A 25,616-nucleotide genomic window follows, 5' to 3' on the forward strand; every position below is an offset into this window, starting at 1 on the left:
ATAAACCAACATTCCTTTTTATCCACAGTACAGTTTCCTCTTAATGAGATAGCTTATCACATGAGGTTAACAGGCAGCTCAAGGTAGGGTTTTAGCAGTAAGTCACTTGAACTCCCTCAGGTGCTCATCCATATATAATGACTACAGTAACATCTACCCCATGATGTAAGTGTTATGGGTATTATCTAACAATTGTAATTACATTTCACGAGGATTCACTATTTTCCAGATTATGAGTGTTTTCCATATGTTATGGAAAATGCCTGTGGCTCCATTTCTGGAGGCTCAGTTGTGCCTGGCACCTAAAATCCAACATAATGATAACAATAACAACCACATTTGCTCTCATCCCCAAGCACGTTCCCACAGGCTATGAATGGAGTGGATACTCGTATTATTCCATTTGACAGAAAGGAAACGGAGGCTGGGTGAGGTGCAATGACTTGGCATAGTCACAGAGCAGATTCCCACACAGGCAGAGTGACCACGAGCAAAGCCTGGCACCCAACAAACACCCCATAAAAGACAGCTACTAAGAGGAAAGAAGGGTGGGGGTATGGATTTTCTTTCAATCCAGCAAGAAACGAAATTAATAATCATTCTTTTTTGCCCCCAAATATCTTTTATTTGTTTTAAGTAACAATAATTCATAATAAAAACAACTTTGCTGAGTATTTACTATGTGTTGGCCATTGTTCTTTTTCAGTTTTAACTCATGTAATCTCTGAAGAAGCTAGTGACTAGTTTTATGCTAATTGTGCATAAAGGCACCTCTACCAAGGCACGTAGAGGTCATGCAAGTGACCCATCACACAACTAGTGAGTGATAAAACCAGAATCTGAAACTAAGAGTCTGACCCCGGATTCCCCACTCCATTCTTCCACTTGCCCCTCTGACACCGAGTCCTGTGTGACCCCACCACCAGCATCAACCTTTCTCCTGTCAAAATCTTCAACTCCCTTGTATGTAACATCTCGATTGGGTAACACCATTTAAGATGAAGCCCAGTGGCCCCCTTCTCCCTGCACGTACCTGGGCTGTTGAGCATTATTAAGAAAATACGTAATCCAGTATAAATTCATGGTCCTTGACCACATCTGTGTCCCTGGTAATGCTCAGATTTCCCACTACATAGTCACAGCAGCTATCTCTGTGAGCATCAGAACTAGCCTCACCTCCTTTCTTTGACTACAGCTCTGTCCTCATTCCCAGTATATGAGTTTCCCTGGTACTTCACAGAGAAACTAGGACCTAGTGGATGAGAGGACTCTCTACCCTCAGTGTTCCTGGGTCTACAACCATTATTCCCTTCATTCCTGCTGTAAAGGGAGGCATTGCTTTCCCTTCCAAAGTGAATCCTTTTACTCTTTGCTCCAGAAACTTCTGCCTGCTCAGGGACCTCACTCTGACATTTCCAGTAGCAGATACCTTTGACTTCTCCCTCTCTATTGGATCCTTCCCATCAGCATTCAGACATGCTCAAGTCTCTGACCTAAAAACTAACAAAATGGTAATAATAACAACTGCGTATGTTCTCATCCCCAAGCATGTACCCACAGCCCATTAAACTATTTCTCCTTCTCCCAGTAACCATGAACTGCTTGAAAAAACTGTTTACAAAGATGGGATCGGGAGGGAGACAAACCATAAGAGACTCTTAATCTCCCGAAACAAACTGAGGGTTTTGGGGGGTAGGTAGGGATAGGGTGGCTGGGGAGAGTATGTTCTATGGTGAGTGCTGTGAAATGTGTAAGCCTGGTGATTCATAGACCCATACCCCTGGGGCAAATAACACATTATATGTTAATTTTAAAAATAAATAAAAATTTTAAAATTAATTAATTAATATTTTAAAAAGGAAGAAAGAAAGAACTGTTTATACTGGGTGGCTCTGCTCCAAGTCACCCCCAACCACTAAGGCATCTTGTGGCATCAATCACTAGAAGCACTCTCCTTAAGGTCCTAACTTAACTCCCTGTCCCTAAATCCAGGGCACATTTCTGTCCTGATTCCTTTAACCTCTCCAGAGTATATGAAACTGCTGATGGTTCTCTCCTTGAAGGACTCCTCTCCAGCTTCTAGACACCTAAGCCCTTGTCAGTCTGCTTCTGTAGCTGTCCTTTAAATGCTCTTGTTCCCTCTGATTCTTTTCAGGTGTCTTCTCTTCTCTCTCAGTCTACAACAGTCACATCTATTCCCATGGCTTTAATTATCAATAACAGATGACCTCCAAATTTATGTTCCCATCCTGTTCCTGATTTTAAAACACATATATGAAACTTTCCCATGGATATTTCCACCTGGGTGTCCCATAAGTCTCTCCAAATACCACATACTGAAATCCTACTCCTTCCCCAAACTTGTTTCTCAGTGGACGAGGCCACCAGATTGGCCATGCCACAAAAGAGATCATCATTCTTGTTAATTCCTCTCTCTATCTAATACACCTGATCTTGTTGATTCTTCCTCTTAAACATCTTGCAACATGTGTTCACTTCTCCCAGTCTGCTGCTGTCTCCTTTCTAGTCCAATCATGAGCTATCTCTTTGTCCAGACTCCTGCAGCAGTCTCCTCAGCCTCATAAAACGCTCATGTCTAATCCATTCTCCATTCTACAGAGGAATGTCCTCTCTAAAATGTAACACAAATCTGGTTACAGTGAAACCCCATAATGGTTTCCTACTGGCTTTAGCATGAATATTTTCAATGTGATTTTGGACCTAGCCTCAGCTTTGCTATTTTAGCTTCTATGTTTCCAGAACCTCCCACCTCAATACCCAATCTCTCTGCTACAAAATTTCCTCAGGTACTTTATGTCAACTCTCACCTCTATTCCTTCTGTCTAGGACATAGCTCAGCTAATTCTCTCACATTTCCATTCCCATTTCTAGGCAACTGCTATTCTGGTTTTGGTCACCATGGATTGGTTTACATTTTCCAAAATTTTAATGACTGATGTCCTTATAAGAAGTCCCTATGAAGACACAGAGAGATATACAGGGAAGGAGGCAATGGGATAATGGAGGTAGATTTTTCAGTGATGCAGCTACAAGCCAGGCATGACAAGGATTACCAGCAACCACCAGAAAGAAGGATGGAAGAGATTCTCCTTCAGAGCTTCAAGAAACAACCAAACTTGCCCACACCTTGATTTTGGACTTCCAGTCTAAAAAACTCTGAAAGAGGGGTGCGTAGGGAGCTCAGTCGGTTGAGTGCCCAACTCTTGACTCCAGCTCCTGTCTCAGGATTCAGCGGGGAGTCTGCTGGAGATGCTCTCTCTTCCTCTCCCTCTGTCTCTCCTCCACCTCTCTCTCTCTCTCTCTCTCTCGGTCTCGCAACTAAACAAATCTTTAAAAAATAAAAATTTAAAAAATTTAAAAATATGAGAGAATAATTCCTGTTGTTTTAAGCCACCCAGTTGTACTTGTTACGGCAGCTCTAGGAAACTAAGTAGCTACATGTTTTTTAACTTTTCAAGACTGACAGTGTTTTCCAAAGTGATCACACCATTGTGCACTCCTATCAGCAGCGTATAAGAGTTCCAGTTTCTCCTCAACTTTGCTGACACTTAATATAGTCAGCCTTTTCCATTTTAACCACTCAAGAGGTGTATAGTAGTATACATTTGTGGTATAATTTGCATTTCCTTAATGCCTAATGGTCTTGAAAATAATTTCATACATTTATTTCCCATCTGAATATCTTCTTGGGTGAAATGTCTGTTTAAATCTTTTGCCTATTTGTTCCTTGGACTATTTTCTTATTATTGAGTTTGAAGATTCTTTGCATGGTCTAGATACAATTTCTTTATATGATTTGCAAACATTTTGTCCCAGTTGGTGGTTTCCATTTTCATTTTTTTAACTGTACCTTTTGAGGTCAGCTAAGTATTCAAGGAGCCAGTTCAGATGCCTCTCTTTCTTAGAAACCTTCTCAGAGCTTTAAGCCTTGATGAGTGGCCCTTCTAGGTACTTGTCAAGTTTCAGGAACATCCTCACATCATGATATGCATTGTATCCTATTATAATTGTTTGGCTACCTATTTGTTTTTTCTCCTAGAATCTAAGGTTCGTGCCCATGGGCAAGGACTCATTATGCCCTATTCTTTGTTGACAGAAGGTGCTTGCATTGGATAACTTTTCTCAACTCTCCAGAATCTCTGTCCATAGTTCTCTATCTTGCTCTGTGCTCTGCGAAGCTGACCTCTGTTGGCCCCTTGTCCACTGACTTCTGGCTGGGTTTTTCTGATGGGAAAAGAACAGAGTGTCGGGGAGAAGATAGAGTAGACTAGTCTCCGAGCGTCCTCTCTGACAAACCTTAGTTTGGTAGTAGTTGCTATCCTGTGCCATTGGGTGTTCCCTGTCTCACGGGTATAGCTCTCACAAGGATCCTGTGACTGCTCCCTGCCCTTGTTCTTTTAATCCCAGGTGTAGCAATAACAGCTTCCATAACTTGCTAGAAACTAGGTCTTCACCATCCTGTTTCGTCCCTTTCACACTGCCCACACTTCATAGTTCTTTCATTGATCTTCACTATAAATCCGAGCCTCCCCATTTCTGCTGAGAACCCGATTCCCTGATTTCCTGCTCAAAAATACTGGTTAATTTTGACCCTCACCATAACCCATACCTTAAGTGAATTTTAAATCCCTGAATTTTCTCCACTGTTTTCATTCAACATAATTCAGGTTCTAATGTTTTTCTCAAGTTTCAAAGGACTCCTTTGAACCTCATTCCCACCTCCCTTCATTCACTCATTCATTCAACAGAAACTTTTTGACAACTGACTAAGGACCAGGAACTATGCTGCCCTGCAGAATCACAGAGAAGGAAAATATAGTCAGTCCCCCAAAGAACTCACATTCAAGTGAGAGATATAATCAAATAACTAAGTCTAACTCAAAGTGATACTTTGAGCAATGGAGAGATATCAAAGGCCCGAAGGCACAGAGCTCTAGCCACCCCATTCCTGGCTGGAGTCAGAAGACAACAATACAACAGGACCCACCTTCCCACAAATGAACCCCCTCAGGATGCCAGACTGTGCTAAGCACTGCACATACTTATTTAATACAGCAACACTATACAGCAAAAGCAAATGTTACCATCTGCATTTTACACAGAAGGAAACTGAGGCCAAAGGAGGCTAAGTAACCTGCTGGTAGGTGACAGAGCTCCTCTTTTAACCATTATGTATCCTGTATCATAAATGTAACACACACACACACAAGACTGAGGTAGGGGGAAAAATAATTTTCTCCAAGGCTAAAAGAGCTCTTTGCCACGGATGTTCACCTCAAAGCCACAATACTTCAGGAAGAGATGAAAAACTAGCTCTTTTCTGAGTCTTCTAATTGTTGAATAGGAAATGTGGTGTCAGGAGGCCAGGAAGCTGTCATCACCATTCTTCATTACACTAATTGCTCTTAGATGAAATATGGTTTGTTTCCCCTTGTACTCCTGCTCATATTCATAGCTCTGCTACTTTGGAATATTCTCTCTTTGGGTCAAGGAAGGCTTTCTCCTTTTTTCATTATACAGAGGGTACAACTGAAGCCCAGGGCAGGTGACAGTCTCACCTGGATCCCACAGCCAGTGGGTAACCCAATGTTCCATTGACTAACTTCATTGACCAGGACGCCCCAATAGCTGCCCTTTGCCCCAGCCAGGCCAATCTACTCACAGTTGCTTATACAAGCATTTCTCACTAAAACCGCTGTGGTTTGTTTTTTTTTTTTGTTTTGTTTTGTTTTGTTTTGTTTTGTTTTCCCCACAGCTTCTTCCCGTCCCAACACAGCCTCTTCCTCTGACCTTTCTGAATTCATCTAACCCTGTATAATCACTCTGGCTCCTCCTGACCTCTCTCCCTTTTTACTCTCCCTGCACTCTCCTTCACCAAAGATTGGCAACACTGTTACACTTTGCTACCTGGTTATGCATGTGGATTGCACTTGACAGCTGTAACTGATGCCAGCCCACTCAGACCTGAATCACCTACTTTGAATATATTCCCATAGCACACAATGTACTTCTGAGGTCACAGGAGAAATACTTCATGATTAAAGTCTCTACAGGCAGTATGATAATGGCATCCCTTTTCTGCATGTTTTCAGGCAGAGATGCTAACTTCTACGTCTAATGATGTGCTATTGACTCAGTACCCATACTGGAAAGCCTCACATTCTCTCAGCCTCACCTCTTATTCCAGCTGCCTCTGTAGTAGCCAGCCCTGCACAGGCTGCCCTAGCTGGGGCAATCTGACAACACCTCACCTCTAGTCATGCCATACCTCTGTTGCTGTCTTCCTCTGGGCCTCTTAGATGCCAAGGCATAGGACCACGTTTAAAGCTCACCATTCCCTAAGAAATGTGCAGAGAAGTTAATAACGCTAGAATCAGCTTGCCCAGCAGGAATGGTAAACCTATAGATAAATGCTTTCCTCTTTTCCTCAGGACAGACAGTTCTGAGGCCTTCGGAGGCTCCTGAAGGACTGAACACATGTTGCTACTGCAGTGGCCAAAGCAGTGGCTTTCCCTTCTTCCCTATTTCACTCTGGTCTTCAATCCCATTTCCTGCTAGGGATCTCATCCTAGGTTATGCTTTCTGGGGAACCAGGTTAAAATAGTGCATTCACCTGGTTGAGCTGCCATAAGAATATACCATACCTTGGGTGGTGTAAACAAGAGAAATTTATTTCTCACAGTTCTGGAGGCTATAAAGTCCAAGATCAAGGTGCAAAGTTCAAGTTTCTGATGAGGGTTCTCTTCTTGGCCCTCATATGGTCAGTCACCTTCTTGCTGTCTCCTCATGTGGCCACTGATCCTATCTAGGACCCTACCTTTAAGACTCCATTAAATGTAATTAACTCTTAAAAGCCCTATCTCCGAATACAATCATGAAATTTAGAGGTTTGGGTCTTCAACATATGAACTGGGGGAGGAGGATGTAATTCAGTCTAGGGCAGACACTGTTAACTCAGAAATGTCAGTTTGATCTTAGTCAATAAGCATCCGAGAAAGATCCTTTGAGATCCCTTCCTCTTCTCCTTCTCATTCTTCTTCTTCTTCTTCTTCTTCTTCTTCTTCTTCTTCTTCTTCTTCTTCTTCTTCTTCTTCTTCTTCTTCTTCTTCTTCTTCTCTTCTTCTTCTTCTTCTTCTTCTTCTTCTTCTTCTTCTTCTTCTTCTCTTCTTCTTCTTCTTCTTCTTCTTCTTCTTCTTCTTCTTCTCCTCCTCCTCCTCCTCCTCCTCCTCCTCCTCCTCCTCCTTCTTTTTCTTCCTCTTCTTCTTCTTCTTTTTTAAGCTCCCTTCCCCCCTCTCATGTCTTAATGACTCTTTAGGAAAGGTCTTATGTCAGCTTGTTCTCGTGAATATTAAATGTTTCTAGTGTTCTGCTGGTGATTTATGGGAAAGTGGAGAGGAAACAAACCATGAGAGACTGTGGACTCTGAGAAACAAATTCAAGGTTTTGGAGGGGAGTGGGGGGCGGTGAGCCTCGAGATGGGTATTATGGAGGGCACATATTACATGGAACATTGGGTGTGGTGCATAAACAATGAATGCTGGATCACTGAAAAGGTATAAAATAAAATAAAAAGGGGGGGAAAAGACTACAGTTAGAAGAACTATGTTCTAGTCTTTTCCTACTTAACTTGTTTAGGGAGTAAGTTTTACTAGACCTAGAGCAAATGATTTTGCCTTTCCCCACCGCTTTTCTCAGCTATTAAGTGGGATAACAGCTATAATGTGGGTTAACCCAGCTATTTTGCTGGGTTGGGGATCCCAGGAGATGGAAAGTGGGGAGACGGCATTTAAAAAAGAAAAGGAGCTCAACTAATGGAAGAACGTTGGGGTACTTTGAGGAAGGATCCTGGTGCACCCCACGAATCTCCATGGTCCACCTTCCAGAGGAGGGGAGGTCCGGAGTACTCCCAAAGCGCCTGGGTTCAGAGAGTAGCTTGGTTTACTCTAAACTGCTTGCTGCCAGCCCTGCAGTGTTTACCAGAATCCGGGTGGTTTGCGAACCCAGATGTCAGACTTCTGTCCCAGAGATTCTCATCTTGCTCACCCCCAACTCCTGTCGGCCTCCCCCAGGAAGGAGAGAGGGGACAGGAAGCGGGAGGAGCTTGCAACGGGCAACTCCTCTCACCCCTCCTCTCTCCCCACCCCTAAGGCAGGAATTTCTGGGACGGGCTGATGGTCCACCGCCTCTTCCTCCTCCTTCTCCAAGCTGGAGTGAGTAGGGCTGGGAAAAAAAACTCCGCAACTTCCCGGTCTCCAGCCCAGAGCCCCGAGTGTCCGCACACTGTGGCGACAGGGACGACAGAGTGGGCCTGCGGGAGGCTGGGGTGGCGAGTTCCAGGGAGGCGTGGATCACCGAGCGGGCTGCGGTCCCGCCTCCAGCGCCGCGCCCCGGCGCTCGGGCTTTGGCCCTGGCTCCCCGCAACCATCACCCTGGGCGCCCGGCGAGCCCAGTGGTTAGCGATGCTGCTGCTGCGGTCGCTACCTCTGCTGCCTCTGCTGCTTCTGCTGGGGGCACCAGGGAGCTTCGCCGAGGGCGCGGTGAACGCGCTTACCCGCGAGTCCGTCCCGTGGCAGGGTGAGTGTCCCCCGGGCCAAAGAAATCAGACGCGCGCAGCGGGGGCGGGGGTGGTTAAGGCAGAGAAGGAAGGGGTGAAACTGGGGGGCAGGAAGGGGTGAGAAGCTAAGGCGGCTGTATTTATACGGTGGCCGCGTCTCCTTAGTCCCGAGAAGGCCGGCGGATGGGCCAGTCCTGCACCCGGAATGGCATCGCATCCCACTCTTCCTGGCCCGCATCCTACTCCTCCAGCCCTGCATCCTCCAGGCATCCGCGGGCAGCGCGGCAACAGGCCGGGCCTGGGCTTGAAGGCAAAACTTGACTAAGCTCTGGCCCGGGACCATTGCAAAATGACATTTCAAAATGATCATCTCTCAGATAAATGATGGCCAAAAAAGATGTCCCATTTTGTCCGCTCCCAAAGCAAACCTGGATGTGTGCCGCCACTTGCCCAGTGGCCCCGAGCCAGGCTTCCATCCTTCTGCTTCTTCAGGAAAGAACACCTAATCTTTTCTGTTAATACCTTGCAGACCAAATGGGGGCGTAGAGCCTCTGTAGGCCATGAACTGTGCAAACTGAAGCCAATCATCTTCTGCCTCTTACTTTCTCTCGTAAGACAAGTGGGTGTGGGATACCCAGAGGCCCACCGAGGAGTACACGAGATCGTTCCTAAGGCATCTGGTATGCCTGTGAGCCAGAGTTCCTTCAAAGTCACCCCCCCCCCCCGCCCCACACACACACAGCCGGATCAAGTCACCAAACAGTTACTCAGCACCCAGTACCCAGAAGACCCACGAAAGCTCTGTAGTCATGAGGGGAGGGTATCCTGCGGGGCCCACAGCCGAGAATAACTACCTGCATCTTGCCTCTAAGGCAGAGAGGCCGGTGTCCCAAAGTGGAAGCCTCTCTGCGAGGAGGAGGGAGGCAGGGGTAAATAAACCAGCAGGAGTCTCCAGGCAGCCTCTGTCCTCCTCCACCTTTGGGAATGAGTTTGGAAAGAACAGGTAAAACAAGGTGTGATCCATGCCTGAGTTCATTGTTCTTTCTTTTTTTTTTTTTTTCCTTTTCAACATACTCTGCCTACAATTTTGAGGTAATCTTTTCTGGACTGTATTCCCTAGCACTCCCACAAGGCTTTATCAGGGACAGGTTGAGTAATTCCTGCTCTAAAATGGCCCAAGATCAAAGACCTCCTAACCTTCTTGGTAAATTCAGTGAAGATGGTCCTGTGGGGACCATCTTGAGTGTCACTTGAGTGTGTGACACTTGAGTGTCACAGTCAGTTAAGCATCTCCCTTCAGCTCCAGGTCGTGGTCCCAGGGTTCTGGGATAGAGCCCCACATGGGGCTATCCCCTGCTCAGAGAGGACCCTGCTTCTGCCTCTCCCTCTGTCTGTTGCTCCCCTTGCTTGTGCTCTCCCTTTCTCTCTCTGTCAAATAAATAAATAAAACCTTGAAAGAAAGAAAGAAAGAAAGGGAAAGAAAAGAAAAAAGGAAAAGAAAGCAAGGAAGGAAGGAAGAGAAAGGGAAAGAAAAGGAAAAAAAGGAAAGGAAAGGAAAGGAGGGTCTTATGGATGTACATCTGACCCCCTGGTAGGATCCATCTCCACTAAGAGTTTACCATACAGTGCTTACTCCTTTGTATTTCAAAATGTGCCTGAGCACTAGGTATCTAGAACAGGGCAGCAGTCTGTAGGACAGAAGCTGCACCCAAGCCACACAGAGAAAATGTACCAGTGAGCCTCTGAGCCAGAGTTAGCACTAATGAGCTAATCCTTAATATATGTAGCAGCAGACCCAAATCCTGGCCTGAGATAGTTTCTAATCAGTGCCTTCATCTTAGTGGTCAAGGGCAAACCATCTCCTACCTCCTGTACATTCCAAGTGACAGTTTGCAAATCTGAAAATCTGACATAGTTGGTAGAGTGATTAGTCAGGTATGAAAATGGTGTTACTGGTATTCCCTGAAAGTGTGGCATTGGAGACTGTGTGACACTGAATGTGCCAGTCCTTGCACAGGCTCCCCTCCCTGACTTCGATCACCCATATCAGTAAAAATTTTAAGTATGATCTAGATTGGTTTCTAGTATAATATAGAAATTGGGTTTTTCCTGTCTATACCAAGATGGAAAAAACAAATCTTAGCATTGGAAGGGACCTGAGACAGCCATCATCTGAGTTGTTTCATCTGTATTATTGATTGAATTGATATGAATTACAAGCATCCCAGTCTTGGGAGACAGCTGATGGATGCTCTTGTACTGAATTTTCATTTACCAATAATTTTTGTGTCCAAAAGTCTATAGATACAGTGTCATATAATAGTCAAGTTCATGGTCTCTGAGTCAGACCGTATGAATCCAAATCCTGTCTCTACCATGTACCAGCAATGTCACCTTGGACAAGTTACTTCACCTCTCTGTGCTTCAGTTTCTTCATATATAAAAATGGGGGGAATAATAGTACTTCCTCAAGTGTTGTCCTTTCATTTCAGTATCCCCACAGCATCATCTTTCTCTGGCCCGTCCAGACCATTCTGACAGGTTGACAGTCCTTTACCAATCATATACTGCCCTGTGCACAGCACTGTTCTTCTGCACGTCTTCTGCTTGTATCCCACCTCTCGTGGGCTATCACACAGGCCTCGCTGTGATTCTGGAAACTGAGCTCTTCTAACAAGTGCTGCAACTTGGTAACTTCACTCACTTAAGGATGCCAGCACTGGGGGGGCAAGTGGGAGAATGAAGATGGGAGTGGGCACTCTGGGGAAAGATGGACATAGTCTCAGTAGAAGTTGCTAAAGGAAATGATCAGAGACAATAAAAGAATTTTAAAGCTGTACTGACAGCTGAAAATGATGTGAAATGGCCTCAACCAGCCAATAATAGAGACTTTCCTCAGCAGTACTTATCTCCCCAGGGGCAGGACTGGATGGAGACTGGGGCTGTCTTAGTCCTTCAAGACAGTCAAGGTAGGCTTTTCTGACTGAACAGTGACCAAGGAGGTTGGGGTGCTGATAAGCTGATAAGGTAAAGGTGTAAGACCATGGAGACTGTCTAGAAGAAGACTGAACTAGGGTAAAGGGGTAGGGTCATCTCTTAAAATCCTGTGCCAATAGGAAGAGAGGTGAGGAGCTGAAGGCTTCAGTTGTTCATTCACTATCTGTTGAGTACTGTGTGCCTTGTCTCCCTTCTAGGATTGGATTCACCCACAAGTAATCCCTGAGACATGTATTTATTTCGATGCAAGTAGTTTGTTTGGGACATGACTGTAGAAGACACAATGAAGGAGTGAGGAAATGAGAAGGACTCAGTTTCACAGGAGCCCTTCTCAGTGACTGTGGAGAATGCAGTGGACCCACTGAGGGCAGGAAACAGAGGTATTCATCCACCAACTCCCATTCCTTCCTAATGCAGGGTCCCTCCTGGGGCACCAATCTCCTGGTCTCTGGCCTGCATGGAGCACTGTCAGGCAAGAAGACACAGAGAATCAGTCAGAAAGTATGAGAACTCTCTCAAGTAAATGACCTGTAGGGTGATGGTATGGATAACCAATGGAATCTGCTACTCACTCCCAGATTGGGGAGATATAAATATGAGCAGGATATGTCCTCAAGAGGCTGAGAGTCCAGAAACAGATAAAGAAACACAAAAAATTACAAAACAGTGCAGAAGATGTTACGATAACAGGGAATGAGCAAAGTTCTTAAGTAGGGACTTAAGTACGGACCGGCCTGAGGGGCTGTGGACTACAAAAGGGCATTTATTTTCCCAAAAGATAAGTAGATAGTTGCCACACAGGCAACTTTCCTCCAGAAAGCACAGAATGTGTGCAAAGGCACAGAATCATGTATTAGGTAGGATGTCTGAAAGTTCTAGTCTAAGCTCTTTTGGATGGAAGAGAGAGGTCCCACGGGAGGTCACTCAGGCAAGCACTAGACTGGGTATCAGGGCACTAAGATCTGAAGAGGGACCCAAGGACAGGCTCTCCTGTGAGGCCAAGCCTCTTGGGAACTGAGAACTGGCCACTGAGACTGCTTGCTGGTCCCTATTTGGTTCTCTTTCTCTAGACTGGTTTCTTTTGCTTCAACTTGCAGGATCTTTCATGTGTAGCTCCCACAGCTTCCTTGGAGGAGTTGCCTAATTTCCTAAGAGAGGAGTCTGGCCACATTTGTCGTAGCATGCTGGCCAGTCCCTGCACTCTGCCCTTGAATTAGAGGCCTTCCCGTGGCTGGTAGGCTGTGACTGTGGTGTGAGATACATACACGGATCTGCTCCATCAGAGGCTGTGATGGAGTAAATCCCCAGAAGAGGGTTTGTGGCAGGACAAGAAGTTGTGACAGATCTATATTTGGATGCATGCAAGAGATGAGGAAACGAAGAGTTTGGTTAGAGGAACTCTGCTTAAGGAAAGTAAATTCTGGTGGTATGAATTGAGTATTGCTGAGAAGAACCTCATGAGTTCAGACAAAAGGGAACCAGAACACACTTTTAAGTTTAGGAATGCCACGGCTGGTTTGGGACTTGAAGAGGGTAGTTATGGAAGGCAGCAAAGAGCCCCTGTGAGAGATTAAATCGACTGCTCATGAAGAAAGACATTGATGCCCTGAGCTAAGTCATTCATAGCAGGAATACTGAGAAGCAGAAGGTTTGGACTCAAGAAATATAGGTTAAAAAAGAAGAAAATTAAAAATAATAAACAGTGAGAGACATGGGAGAAAGGCAGAACAGAAGGGGCAGTGGTTATACAATAGAAATAACAAGTTTTGGAGGTGGATCCTCTCTTGGCAGTGACCAGGTAGAAGGTGTGGTTGTAGGCGTGGTCACTGAAGTGGAGGAACAGGTGGAAGAAGGTCCTTGGAGCAGAGGAAGTTGAGGAACCCAGCATCCACAGCAATACAGACATAACTTGTGTAAAACAAAAGTTTCATTTTAAAAATACCATTACGTCATGCAATGTGCTGCTACTCGTCTACTCTGTTCCATTCTACTTCCTTTGATAATTGATGCATTGATAATCATGACCCTTTCATGAGCCATGACCCATGGTGGGCCAGAGTGTTAGGGCATCCGTGCAGAAGTTAAAGGCTTTGAGGTGGAGAGGAGAACTGCGAGCCTGCTGGCATCAAAGTCACAACGAATGTGAGGAAGAGGTCAGGACGGGACACCCCAGTGTTGAGGAAGGGAAGACTGTGTGTCATGGTGGAGAAGTTTCTGACAGAGGGTGATGAGAGCCACCATCTGGAGGCAGCAGTGGGGAGACGTGGTGACCCTGAGATTTTCCCTTAGCTTCCATTTCTGATACAACAGTAACGATGGCTCCCTTGACTGCTCCTCATAGTACCTAACATTTGAAGAATGATTACTGTGTGCTATTTCACATACATTAACACACTAAACCTTCACCACAGTGAGGTAGATACTATTACTACATACCCTTCTTTATGGATGAAAGAGGTTAAAGAGCTTGCACCAATAGGAACTTGAAAAATGGGAATCTGAATCAGGCACTCAAGTACTAATGCAAAAGACACCCCCCCCCCCATAGCCTTGTGAGCTCATTAAATAGTTCATTCTATATCCTGTTGTTTGATGGGAGCACATGATTTGATTCTGTGACAGGAGGAACAGAAAGCCAGCCTCTTGTTTTCTGCAATTCCTCCTTTTCCAAACCAGTATATCTACATGTAAGAGTGAATATTTTCATAAAGCAGAAAAGCTATTGATTTTTTTAAAAAACATTGTAGGCAATTCCTACACTCCTGGGCAATGAGCCATTCTCCTAATCTAGAGATGTAGAATTTAAGTAAAAGCCTGATCAGATACTGGTTTAGCTGTCCTGCTCAGCTATCAATCACTCCCACCACCTGCTTCTGTTTCTCCTGACTTCACCATCACCTCTCAGAATCTCTTCCACTTCAAACTTTTCTCATTCCAGCTTCTCTGGCTGGCTGTTCTCCTCATGAGCCTTTAAGAGTCATCATAGACTTCCAGTTTTCCTGGTGCTATACTTTTTCTCATTCAGCTTCTAACTCTTCCTATTGTTGGTTGGTAGAGTAACTGATACCACACAGTGAAGGTTCCAAGCCAATGACCAGAACAGTGGAGTCAAACTAAGGGCTCAGATGTCCCCTCATTTCCCTTTTCTTGACTTAAGAATTTGCTTATTCATATCTGGCTTTCTGAAGAAATGATGCCTTTGCTTTGCCTCTTCTAAACTCATCCCTGTGTGATGAATTCTCATATGATCTATCAAAGTAATATCATTGAGACATTCATAGACCCTTGCCTCCACTTTCTTTTAGAAATTATCCTTGAAAGCCTTTTAGGAGATGTTCCAATACAAAGCTAAGAACATAAATTATATATTTTTTAATTATTCAGAGTTAAAGGAAATATAGTTCATAAAAGAAACAAAAGAATGCCTTATAAACACGCCTTATAAACACTGTATTAAGTCATTCAGGGGAAAAAATTTAATAAAAGGTTACTCAGGAAAAAGGGAGGAATATTATTACAATTTCTGTAAATTGGTTCTGTGATACAGAGCTAAACAAAACAAATAAGAGGTTTCTGCTTTCATGTGTGGCCACATGATTTTTTAATTTATAAAATTCTTAGAATACTACGGTTCCAAAGAAATATGCTACCATGCTAAGTGAAATAAGTCAGTCAGGGAAAGACAAATACCATATGATTTCATTCATATGTGGAATTTAGGAAACAAAACAAATGAATAAAGGGTGGGGGAGAACAAGACAAACAAACAAACAGACTCTTAACTGTAAAGAAGAAACTGATGGTTACCAGGGGGAGGTAGGTGGGAAGTGGGTGAAATTGGTGATGGGGATTAAGGAGCGCTCTGCTTGTGATGAGCCCTGGGTGATGTATGGAAATGTTGAATCACTAAATTGTACCTCTGAATCTAATAGTACACTGTGTGTTAACTAACTGGAATTTAAATGAAACCTTGATTTAAAAAAAAGTAAATGTCTAACTTAAAAATATATTCAGCCTCCCAGATAATAAAAAATGCAAAAAAAAAAAAAAAAAAGAAAAGAAAAGTTTGTTAGCATAAAAAAATATGCTTGTAAGAAGTTTTACTATTTCTGGCTTTTGGCTTTCTGCTCTTGAGAATTTTCCTTTTCACTTATGAAAATATAAGAGGAAATTCAAAGTGGTTGTCCAACGAAAAGCACTGTTGTCTTATTTGGCACTATCCGTGTTCAACATTAAGATCTGCTTTTCTTTTATTAAAATTTATAGAGTGATCATAGTGACTGTGGTCATCCTTTTCATGATCCTATGAAGCCAGTGCTATTACTATACCCATTGTGCAGATGGAGAAACCAAGGCAGTTACCGTTCAGCTTCAAGCAGTTCTGCCATAAAAGCAGTGCTCTGTTTTTTGCCAAAGTTCTTCTGTAGTGGTAGATTTGTTTAGGTAAGAACAGGGTGGGCTCATGGGCATGTGGCCAATGAAGACACACACAGAGTGCTGTCCTCAGCAGGGCATTGCACTTGGTGTTTAATGTTCTGTGGTTTAAGAGTCTTGTAATCCTTAATAATTTTAATCTCTGAATTTGTGCTTTAGGCATGAAAGCTCATGGGACAACAGAGCATGAGCCGGAAGCTAGAAGCCTCAGCTCAAGCTCAGTCCCACTTGTGTCACATCCACTGACGTACCCCCCCACCCCAGATCCCCTGGATGGGTTCTAAGCCGCTGCCTCCCCACTCCTACCCTCCATCTACTGTGCCAACAGACTGTGTTCAGGTTGGGAGACAGGAGGACTGGGGTCTGCTAGTGGAAGGCCAGTGGCATCTCAGGGAGGAGCAAGGCCCTGGCTATCCCCGCTAGCCTGACAGCAGCAGGCGTATTGCAGCAGAGGCTGCAATCCCTTGTAGGCTCACAGGAAGTGGAGATTGACTTGACTTCCCTACCCCAGGCAGGACACTACATTTTTATTTTACTTTGGGTAGCCAGCAAAGAAGGTAGCCAGCCTGAATCAGAAGCATGGGGACTCAAAATTTGTAGGCTGAATTCCTAAACCCCATTACTTCAGAATGAGACCTTATTTGGAGATAGGGCCTTTATGGAGGTAATTAAGTTAAAATTAGGTGATTAGGGTAGACTATTTATATGACTGGTGTCCTTACAAGAAGGGGAAATTGGGACACAGAAATAAGCATCTGGAGTAGATGAAATGAAGGGGCACAGGGAGAAGACACCCATCCACAAGCCAAGGAAGGAGCCTGGAACAGAGCCTTCTCTCACAGGCTCAGATGGGGCCAATCCTGCTGACACCTTGATTATTTAATTCTAGTCTCCAAATCGGGGGCGCCAATAAATTTCTATGAAGTCATTCAGTTCGTGGTACTTTGTTATTGCAGCCCTAGCAAACTAGTCAGGGTCTAACACTCCCTCTACCATTGGAAGTTGTTTTTGTGTTTGTGTTAATTTCTATCTTCCAGTTAAGTAAATGTATATTTTTCTGAAATGGGTTTATTCTTTTTTTTTTTTTAAGATTTTATGAATTTATTTGACAGATAGAGATCACAAGTAGACAGAGGGGCAGGTGGGGAGGGGAGCGGGAAGCAGGCTCCCTGCTGAGCAGAGTCTGATGCAGGGCTCCGCCCCAGGACCCTGGGATCAACCCACTGAGCCACCCAGGTGCCCCATAAAGTAACTAAGGTAGATGAGCTCGAGTAAATACTTTTGTATTCAACAATGTCACATCCTTTCCTGGGTTGTTTTAGTTGTTGGTGGAGTTGTCCTCTGTTTCTGTTTGTTTTGGTGACCCAGTCTCTGAATCATATCCCCAGGGCTTCAACGGGCATGCATTTGTGAGGGAAGTTTAACTATGTTCTGTCTTACTGTGTCTTGCTGTAACTTGCTCTTTGTAGCGAGGCTTCCTGGGGACTGAGATGGCATATTTTCAACAGTCTATAAGACGATAACAGAGCTGCTATGAATAATGATTTTTATACCAACAATGTCTACTAGGTACTTTCAAGTTAAAGGCAAAATGATGGAGGGACAGACTAAAAGCTAAAGGAAGAGGAAGGTTTTCAACTCAGTTTAAGAATTCACTGGTAAGATACAGAGAGATAAAGCGAAGAACTTCAGAAGAGATGAGATTTTCTGCAAGGATCAGGCGCTGCTAAATGAGGATGGGGGAGAGGAAGGGACAGGAGGGGATGTGAGTAAGCAGAGAGTGGCAAGGACAGTCTAAAAGGGTTAACCTACTTCACACAGGGGTTGGTAACAGGCAATTTGAATCCCCACAAAACTGGGGCCAGTGGAGCTGATTAGCTGGGTTTCCTGTTTCCCTCATGTGAGAAGGAGTATTGTATGCCCCCGTGGAACTGGGAGTGGCGATTTGGGAAGATTAGAGAGAAAAGGGGAGAGAACACATAAAAGGATTTAGCAAGACGGATCCCATGGGCCTGTGGAGGTGATGATTATCCAGGTTCAGAAGCTGTAGGAAAATAAAGCAAGCTCAAAATCAAGGACAGTGCTAGGGCAGATGAAGAAACGCAAGTTCTGCAGAAGGATAAGGGAATATTTTAAAATGTAATTTACCCTTAGTTGATTAATAGAAGGCAATTGAGAGGCAGCCACAGGCTCTGTTAGGTGCTGTCAGATTAAGAGACAAACACCAAATCTCAGATGCATTTGGGGTAAAATGCAAATATTCATGCAGAGAGGGCCAGGAGGGACAGGCACACTTTCCACTTTGTTCTGCAGGACTGTTCTTTCACGTACAATGCACATGCTGCAAGCATCAGAAATTCCTTGCTTATTGGCTTGGAAAGTCATATTAAGAATCCAGATTTTCTGCATCATTCAGCCATGAACAGAACTTGATTCAGCAGTTTACAACATCCTTTCCTGCTACAGAGTAATCTAAGTAAGGAACACAATCAGATCGGAATCCACCATTCACTGGATAGGACAAACCCAAATTTGTGTAGCTAGAAAAGGTCAGTACATCTCAAGAGAGATGCCGCTCACCTTCAGATTGGTTGCAGGGGAGAAATGCCCTCCCCCCCCCACCTTCTGGAAACTTCCAATGCCCAACTGAGATACAGTAGTCTCCCTTTTTTCACAGGGTATACATTCCGAGACCCCCAGTAGATGCTTGAAACCACAGATGGTACCAAACCCCATACATACTGTGGCTTTTCCTATATATACATATTTATGATAAAGTTTAATTTATAAATTAGAGACAATAAGAGATCAACCACAGTAACTAATAATGAAATAAAATAATTAACAATATACTGTAATAAAAATTATGTGAATGTGGGCTGTCTCTCAAAACACCTCATTGTACTATACTCATCCTTCTTTTGCTAATGTGAGATAATAAGATATCTATGTGATGAGATGAAGTGAGGTGAAAGCCATAGGTATTAGAACATAGTATTAGGATACCTGTGACCTTCTGGTGACATATCAGAAGAAAGATCTCTGCATGACCATGGTTGACCTCGGGTAAACTGAAACAGCTGAAAGCAAAATGGAAGCTAAGGGTGGGGGAGGGACTACTGTACCGTCAGAACAGAAAGGAACCTAACTGATTCGAAAGAGATGCTGTAGGGCAGAGAGTGCCTGAGCACCAGCTGTGTGGGGGGGTAGAGGAGAAGAGCTTTAAATCCCGGGAAATGGGGTGGGAGATTGAAACGGGATTGTATTTGGCAAGCTGTGGCTTCCTAATAGCTTTCTTCAGCATTGCACTTGATGTGAACTGTGTGTGTGAACTTTTCCTTCCACTTCCCTTAACATGGAGGAGCGCAGAGGCTGACTTTTTATGTGTAGTTGGATTACATGGCCACCATCATAATGGCATTCACTGAATATCAGAAAGCCCTTTGCTTGCCTAAAATCCACCATAAAAAGAGCATTTCTTTAGGAATTGTTTTATTTTTTGTGTGAAAAATACAGAAACCTCAACGAAGTCTTAGTGCTTCAAACTTTTTTTTTTTAATTTTATTTATTTATCAGAGAGGGGGGGGGAGAGAGTGAGCACAGGCAGACAGAATGGCAGGCAGAGACAGAGGGAGAAGCAGGCTCCCTGCTGAGCTAGGAGCCCGATGTGGGACTCAATCCCAGGACACTAGGATCATGACCTGAGCCAAAGGCAGCTGCTTAACCAACTGAGCCACCCAGGCGTCCCAAGTCTTAGTGCTTCAAACCTTACCTTATTCACTCACCACTTCAAACCTCCATCCATTTTTAAGAGAAGAAGTGTTTAAAGCAGAAGGAGGCACCCACGTCAGGTGGGGGTGATCCGAAGGGGTGCTGAAAGTGAAATGTCCTACAGGCACCTCCAGTCAGCAACGTTTAAACAGATGGATTGGACTGTAATAGTAGCCCCAGCCTTTAGACTCCAACCTTTGGGGTATCATAGGAATTGGCAGGCATTTACCAGCCAAATGAACGCTGAAACTAGAGAACAAGTCATTGCAACTACCTTTTCCAGAAGCCTTGTATTCTGTATATCACTAAATCTTACCTCATTTTCCCCCTTTGAATTCTCTTTCCAGTGATTGGAGTCTCACCATTCCCTCCTTTCCTTTCTCACCACAACCAGCTGAATTGAGGCCTTCTGTCCCCTTGCTGGATCGTAGCAATAGTCCCCAGACCACGCTCCAGCTCCAGTGGTGGACTGTCTCATCCCATCTAAAGGAGGACTCCGCCAGGCCAGGAACTTGGACGTTTGTCTCACACTTATATTCTTAGCACCTAAAACACTGCTGGGCACACAGTAAGTGCTCAGTGAAGGCTTTTGTTGAGTGATTCACCATGCCACTTCATCTTCACCATGACCTCAGTCATGCTTTCTCTTATTCTTTCTCATCGGAAGAATAGGAGACAAATTTTTGAATAAAATTCAACTTCTTCATAAAATGACCCCAAACCATCTCTTTCTAACTTTATATTCTATAACCACCAAAGTCTTTTATATAGGTGGGCTCTCTTCACCCTGGAGCTGATTATTTTTGTCACTTCTGAGCTTTGGTGATACTCGCTCTGTCCAGAATGCCCCCTTGCCCACCTCCCCAGCCATGCACCAATAGACCTCCTCCACTATTCTGAACTCCCTCTTTCTCTCTCTCTGCAATGAAAACAGACAGCTTGCTTGGCTAGTTCATCAGTGTACCTCTGTGTGTGACAAAAGTTAGGTCTCTCATAAATGACTGTTGAATGAAAATGTGTGTGCATGTGGCATGTGAGAGAGAGATTGAAAGAGAGAGATTTCTCTGATAAGCCAAATTATCCCTCCTAGCCCTGGCTTCTACCTCATTGTGCTTATTTATATCTCTGACATCAAAATATACTCAACATTAAGTTATAATTCTTTCTGTACATTTCATGATATACTCCCAGGGTTAACATTAATTCCTTAAGGGCAAACACTATGACATACATATTCTTCTTTCTGCAGGGCTCCTAACATATACCATACTAGGGACTGAAAAAAATCTGTTTGAAATTTTAAGTCACCTACTTCAAATTGTTTGGCAACAACCTGCAGCAGTTTATTTTCTACTTTATAGGTTATAAATTAGTGTATGTAAATAAAGCTAGAACTAGACCTATATAGTCCTTACTGAGATTGTGGATTCTAAACTTTGGAAACAAAATGGATTTTTAAAAATGTAAAAGAATGATTCAATGAAATAACCTTTATAGTCCCACCAGCTCTAAAGTCCATGGTTCGAGTTTATGGGCAAAATTAGTCTCCAAATGGCATCATTCCTTCCAGTGATGTTCTCTGTCTCCTTCTCGGAAAGCGAGCAAAGTGAATGCATGTGCATACATTGTCCCCACTCAGAATGATCTGAGGACACTGAGGACCCATGTCCCCCTCACATATGACACTAGTTGAGGATGTTTTAAGTGTTTTAAATTCTGGGCCATTTTCTTTTGTTTATCATCACTTGCCTTTAAGTGCTGTTTTTTTTTTTTTTTAAGATTTTATTTATTTATTTGATGGACCAAGAAAGATCACAAGTAGGCAGAGAGGCAGGCAGAGAGAGAGGGGGAAGCAGGCTCCCCGTTGATCCCAGGACCCTGAGATCATGACCTGAGCTGAAGGCAGAGGCTTAAACCACTGAGCCACCCAGGCACCCCTTAAGTGCTGTTTTAAATGCAGTTATAATGTTTTCTTTGGAACTGATGGAATTCCCTTCTTTTCATTAACTAGAATTCTCATGATTTCAGAAGAAATAGATATACTTTTAAGGGACAGATATTTAGGCAAGTAATTCAGCTCTCTGCTCTGGAATCCTGCACAGTGCCTACCACATGGTTAGCACTCAATGAATTCTTAGAGAATGTAGTAATATTCTATAGGTGGTCATGAAAAGATGACCTTAAACTTAAATTCCACATTTGATCCAGAAAGAATTCTCCTCCCATTTCTTAGAAAACTACATGTTATCCTGTGGGGCCAAAGGATGGGTCTAAAATGATCTCCTCCTCAAAATAACCCAGAAGTAGAAAGTAGAACCGCTGTCTTCCGTGGATTCTCCCCGCCCCCACCAACAGCATAAAAGTTAGCTTATAAGTTACTTCTAGTAAATCAATCCTTTCTTTCCTCTTAAACTTATAATTATGAAAGGAAGTATAATAACATTTTACTGCAAAGAGATTTAGTAATTCTGGCAGTACTTCATTAATCACTTAATCAGTGTTCAAGCAGAACTGATGTCCTTGGCATATATAATCAATCTTGATTCCTCCCACATTTGATTTTCATCCTTTCTGAAACCTGACCATAGACACTAAGGATTGGTGGCTTTTTTTCACATTGTGTTTTTCTTACAGACAACTCATATTTGCATATAATAATAATCAGAGTATTGATACCTACATTGGGCCTCCTCATAGTCTATGTGAAAGCAATTGTTTTCTCTTCAGTGAATTTATGGAGATTAATGGTGCCCGGACCAGATTCTATTATAGTTTAATGGGAAAATGGGATTGGATCATTTTTTAGCTTCCTATGGCATAGTATTCTTTTGGAGATGGCATATTTATTGTTATTGTTAAGCCAGAACTACTTATTTATGATACATTCTGAGGAACTTTTCCAAAGCTACATTCTGAAGGCAGCTGGGCATGAAAACATATTAACACTCCAAAAGGGAGCAGCGTGGGATTAAGTTTGTCAAATATCTTCTGCTCCAGAAGGGTATTTTTATGATCACTGGTGTAACTATGGAAGCTCCGGTTCTAGCACTCCCTTTCTCATAACATTTAATAATTTGAACATTTAAAAATGTTATTTATTCACCCAAAATTTTAGTGACATACAATTTCCATGTTGACTGACAGACCATCCATTCACTCACCCATACACTGCTTGTCAACATCATGTGTTTTTCTCTGTCTTTTAAGAGAACTGCAGTATAGACTTCACAGGTAGATACTAGTGTAGAAGATGAACAGATTAAGACTCTTAACTCATGACTGCACATATATTTGAACAAACAGACAAGAATTTTGTTTTCTGGCTTTTGAAGCATATTTATCCTTCATAAAATTATTTCAAATTAAGTCTACATACACTGTATGCTGCAAAAGCTAGAGTAAAAATGAATTTTTCTGGTAATGATAGAAGTCTTTGGAGATGCTCAACTTAGCACTCTTCAGGTGTTCAATCAGATCTACAGTTGCCTCTGCATAATAAGAGGCTTTGGGAAGCCAAAGGGATGATGGTAACAATAATAACAACATCGACTTGCTTAAGTCTTCCTATGCCAAAGTGGTGTGTGATGTGCTGTCCATGGGTTAATTTAATGGAATGCTTTTAGTATCCCTGTGAGAGCAGTATCACACATGCTCCCAGTTCAAAAGGGAAAGGGGAGTCTCACTGAGATTAAAAGAACTTTTACCAAAACAAAACACAGTCCCCATGAACCGATGCACAAGGAAGCTTGTTCTGCACTGTCCCAAATCTCTATAAGACCTCCTCCTGTCACACAACACAAATTGCCCTAAGCCACAGCCATTTTAAGGAAAGCTGATAAGGTCCCTTCAGATTTTTAAAGAACGGACAGGAGGTAAAATATAAGAAGGGACCCTATCTAATGAGAGAACAAAAGAACTCTTGAACCCGACCAGACATTCTGAGCTGAGGGACTCAGGAAACCAAGTCCTGCCAGGCTCTGCAGGTGCGACTATCTAACTACCAGCACACTTAATCAATATCAAGCATTTATTGAACTTCTATAATGTACTCACTACATTCTGTGCTTAGACTGAAGAAATTAGACAGGATTTCTACCTCCAAAACCCTATGAGAGGACAAGTTCATAATTGTATAACAGGCGTTTTCCAGACCAGTGACTTGAGGTATAGTCCGATAGCAGACAGGTAGCTAACACCCATGGGCACCACCAGCTCTTCCACAGGAAATTCACTTAGATCTCTTCTGGCTCCAGGGGGTTAGAGGCTCATAAAAGTGTCAGAAAATCCTACTTTCTCTAGATATCTCCCTGTGGCCTATGTGGCTTGGCCACTGCCATATTGCTCTGTCATCCCCCAGGTATCTTCACATGGTGCCAGGTCTGAGGTCATATCCTGGGCATCCATCTATTGCTGGTCCCACCCACCAAGGCTGCTCTTGTGAAGAGGCCAACCCACAGCAAATGTCCCCACTTTTCCACTCCACATGGACCCAGCACAGAGAACAAATGTGGAGAGGCTTTTTTCCCACCAGCATTGCATCTTGTATCAAGACACAAAACCACACTTCAATTAAACCCTTTTGTTTTTCTGTAGGATTTGATGGTAAAACTTTTCATTTCAGTGACCCTTGATTCAGCTGGTAGGTTTCTAGTACTCATGCACTTGCCTGAAGAAAACCAAAGGGACATCATACCTCTGAGCACACAGTGTCCCTTCCATTTAGCCCTGGGTAATATTATCAATCCCCGCTCTCTACCCAGTTGTGGTGCGCGCCTTCACCATAATACCACTCGCCCACGGATCAACCGGCAGCCTTTGCTACAGTACAGCCATGGAGGTCTTAGATCACTTTCTCATTAATTCCAACAAATCCATTTTGTTTCCCAGGAAACCCTTCTGTTTTGTGCAAAAAATGCTCTTCTGGTGGACCAGATCAACTCCAGATCTGTTCCACATGGCTGTAAATTGTGACATATGGCAACATATAGACATGCTCTCTGAGATCCTCATGACAGTAGTTAATGATATATGGACGTTGCATGCCATGTTTTCTCTTTTGTTGTTTCAGATAAAGGAATATTCGTTATCCAGAGTGAAAACCTCAAGAAATGCATTCAAGGAGGGAAATCTGTACTAACCCTGGAGAACTGCAAACCACTCAGCGAGCACATGCTGTGGAAATGGGTTTCAAACCACCGCCTCTTTAACTTAGGGGGCAGTGGCTGCCTAGGCCTGAATTTATCTAATCCAGAGCAGCCATTGAGCTTATACGAGTGTGATTCCACTCACGTTTCCTTGAGATGGCGCTGTAACAGGAACATGATCACCGGCCCTCTCCAGTACATGGTGCAGGTGAACCACAACAACATGCTTGTGGTCTCAAGGAAATATCTTCACAAGTGGATTTCCTATATGTCAAATGGTGGAAGCATTTGTGAATATCTGCACAAAGGTGAAAAAAATAATTAAATAAAAGTACTCATGAAACGTTATATTTAGAAGGTTTGCCCCTAAGTAAAGATTTGTAAATTATATTATATGACAGCACCCAGAGCCTGAAGGGATGTCTAAACACATTTTAGTTGCTTACTTGCTTATTATAAAGGGAATACCGGAGTCCTGGAATGGGCTTTCTATATGCTGCTAAAGAAGCAAAACTCGAAATTTAAAGATATTAGGGAAGAAACCACTTAAATAACTCTGGGAATCAGTGGAAAGGAGGAGAAAGAATAGAAGGCTGGAAGAGGAAAAAATAAAGGTGGGAAGAATAGGTCTTTGAAGTAAAGACTTGTCAGGATGGATAGAAGAACCTCTCCTGCTCCCATTTCTCTTGTAGAAA

At 43.4% G+C, this 25,616-nt stretch overlaps 1 protein-coding gene across 1 annotated transcript in view; it reads left to right on the forward strand.

The window, feature by feature from the left end:
* The first annotated feature begins 8,143 nt into the window (after positions 1–8,143).
* The window catches only part of PLA2R1 (phospholipase A2 receptor 1), a 107,939-nt gene continuing 90,466 nt past the window's right edge, over positions 8,144–25,616 (forward strand). Inside the window, 2 exon segments of the mRNA XM_082691353.1 lie at positions 8,144–8,595; positions 24,846–25,229. Coding sequence (XP_082547479.1) covers positions 8,193–8,595; positions 24,846–25,229 — 787 coding nt within the window. The 5' untranslated portion in view covers positions 8,144–8,192.

Source organism: Mustela nivalis (assembly GCF_964662115.1).
Source record: "Mustela nivalis genome assembly, chromosome: 11".
NCBI lineage: Eukaryota > Metazoa > Chordata > Mammalia > Carnivora > Mustelidae > Mustela > Mustela nivalis.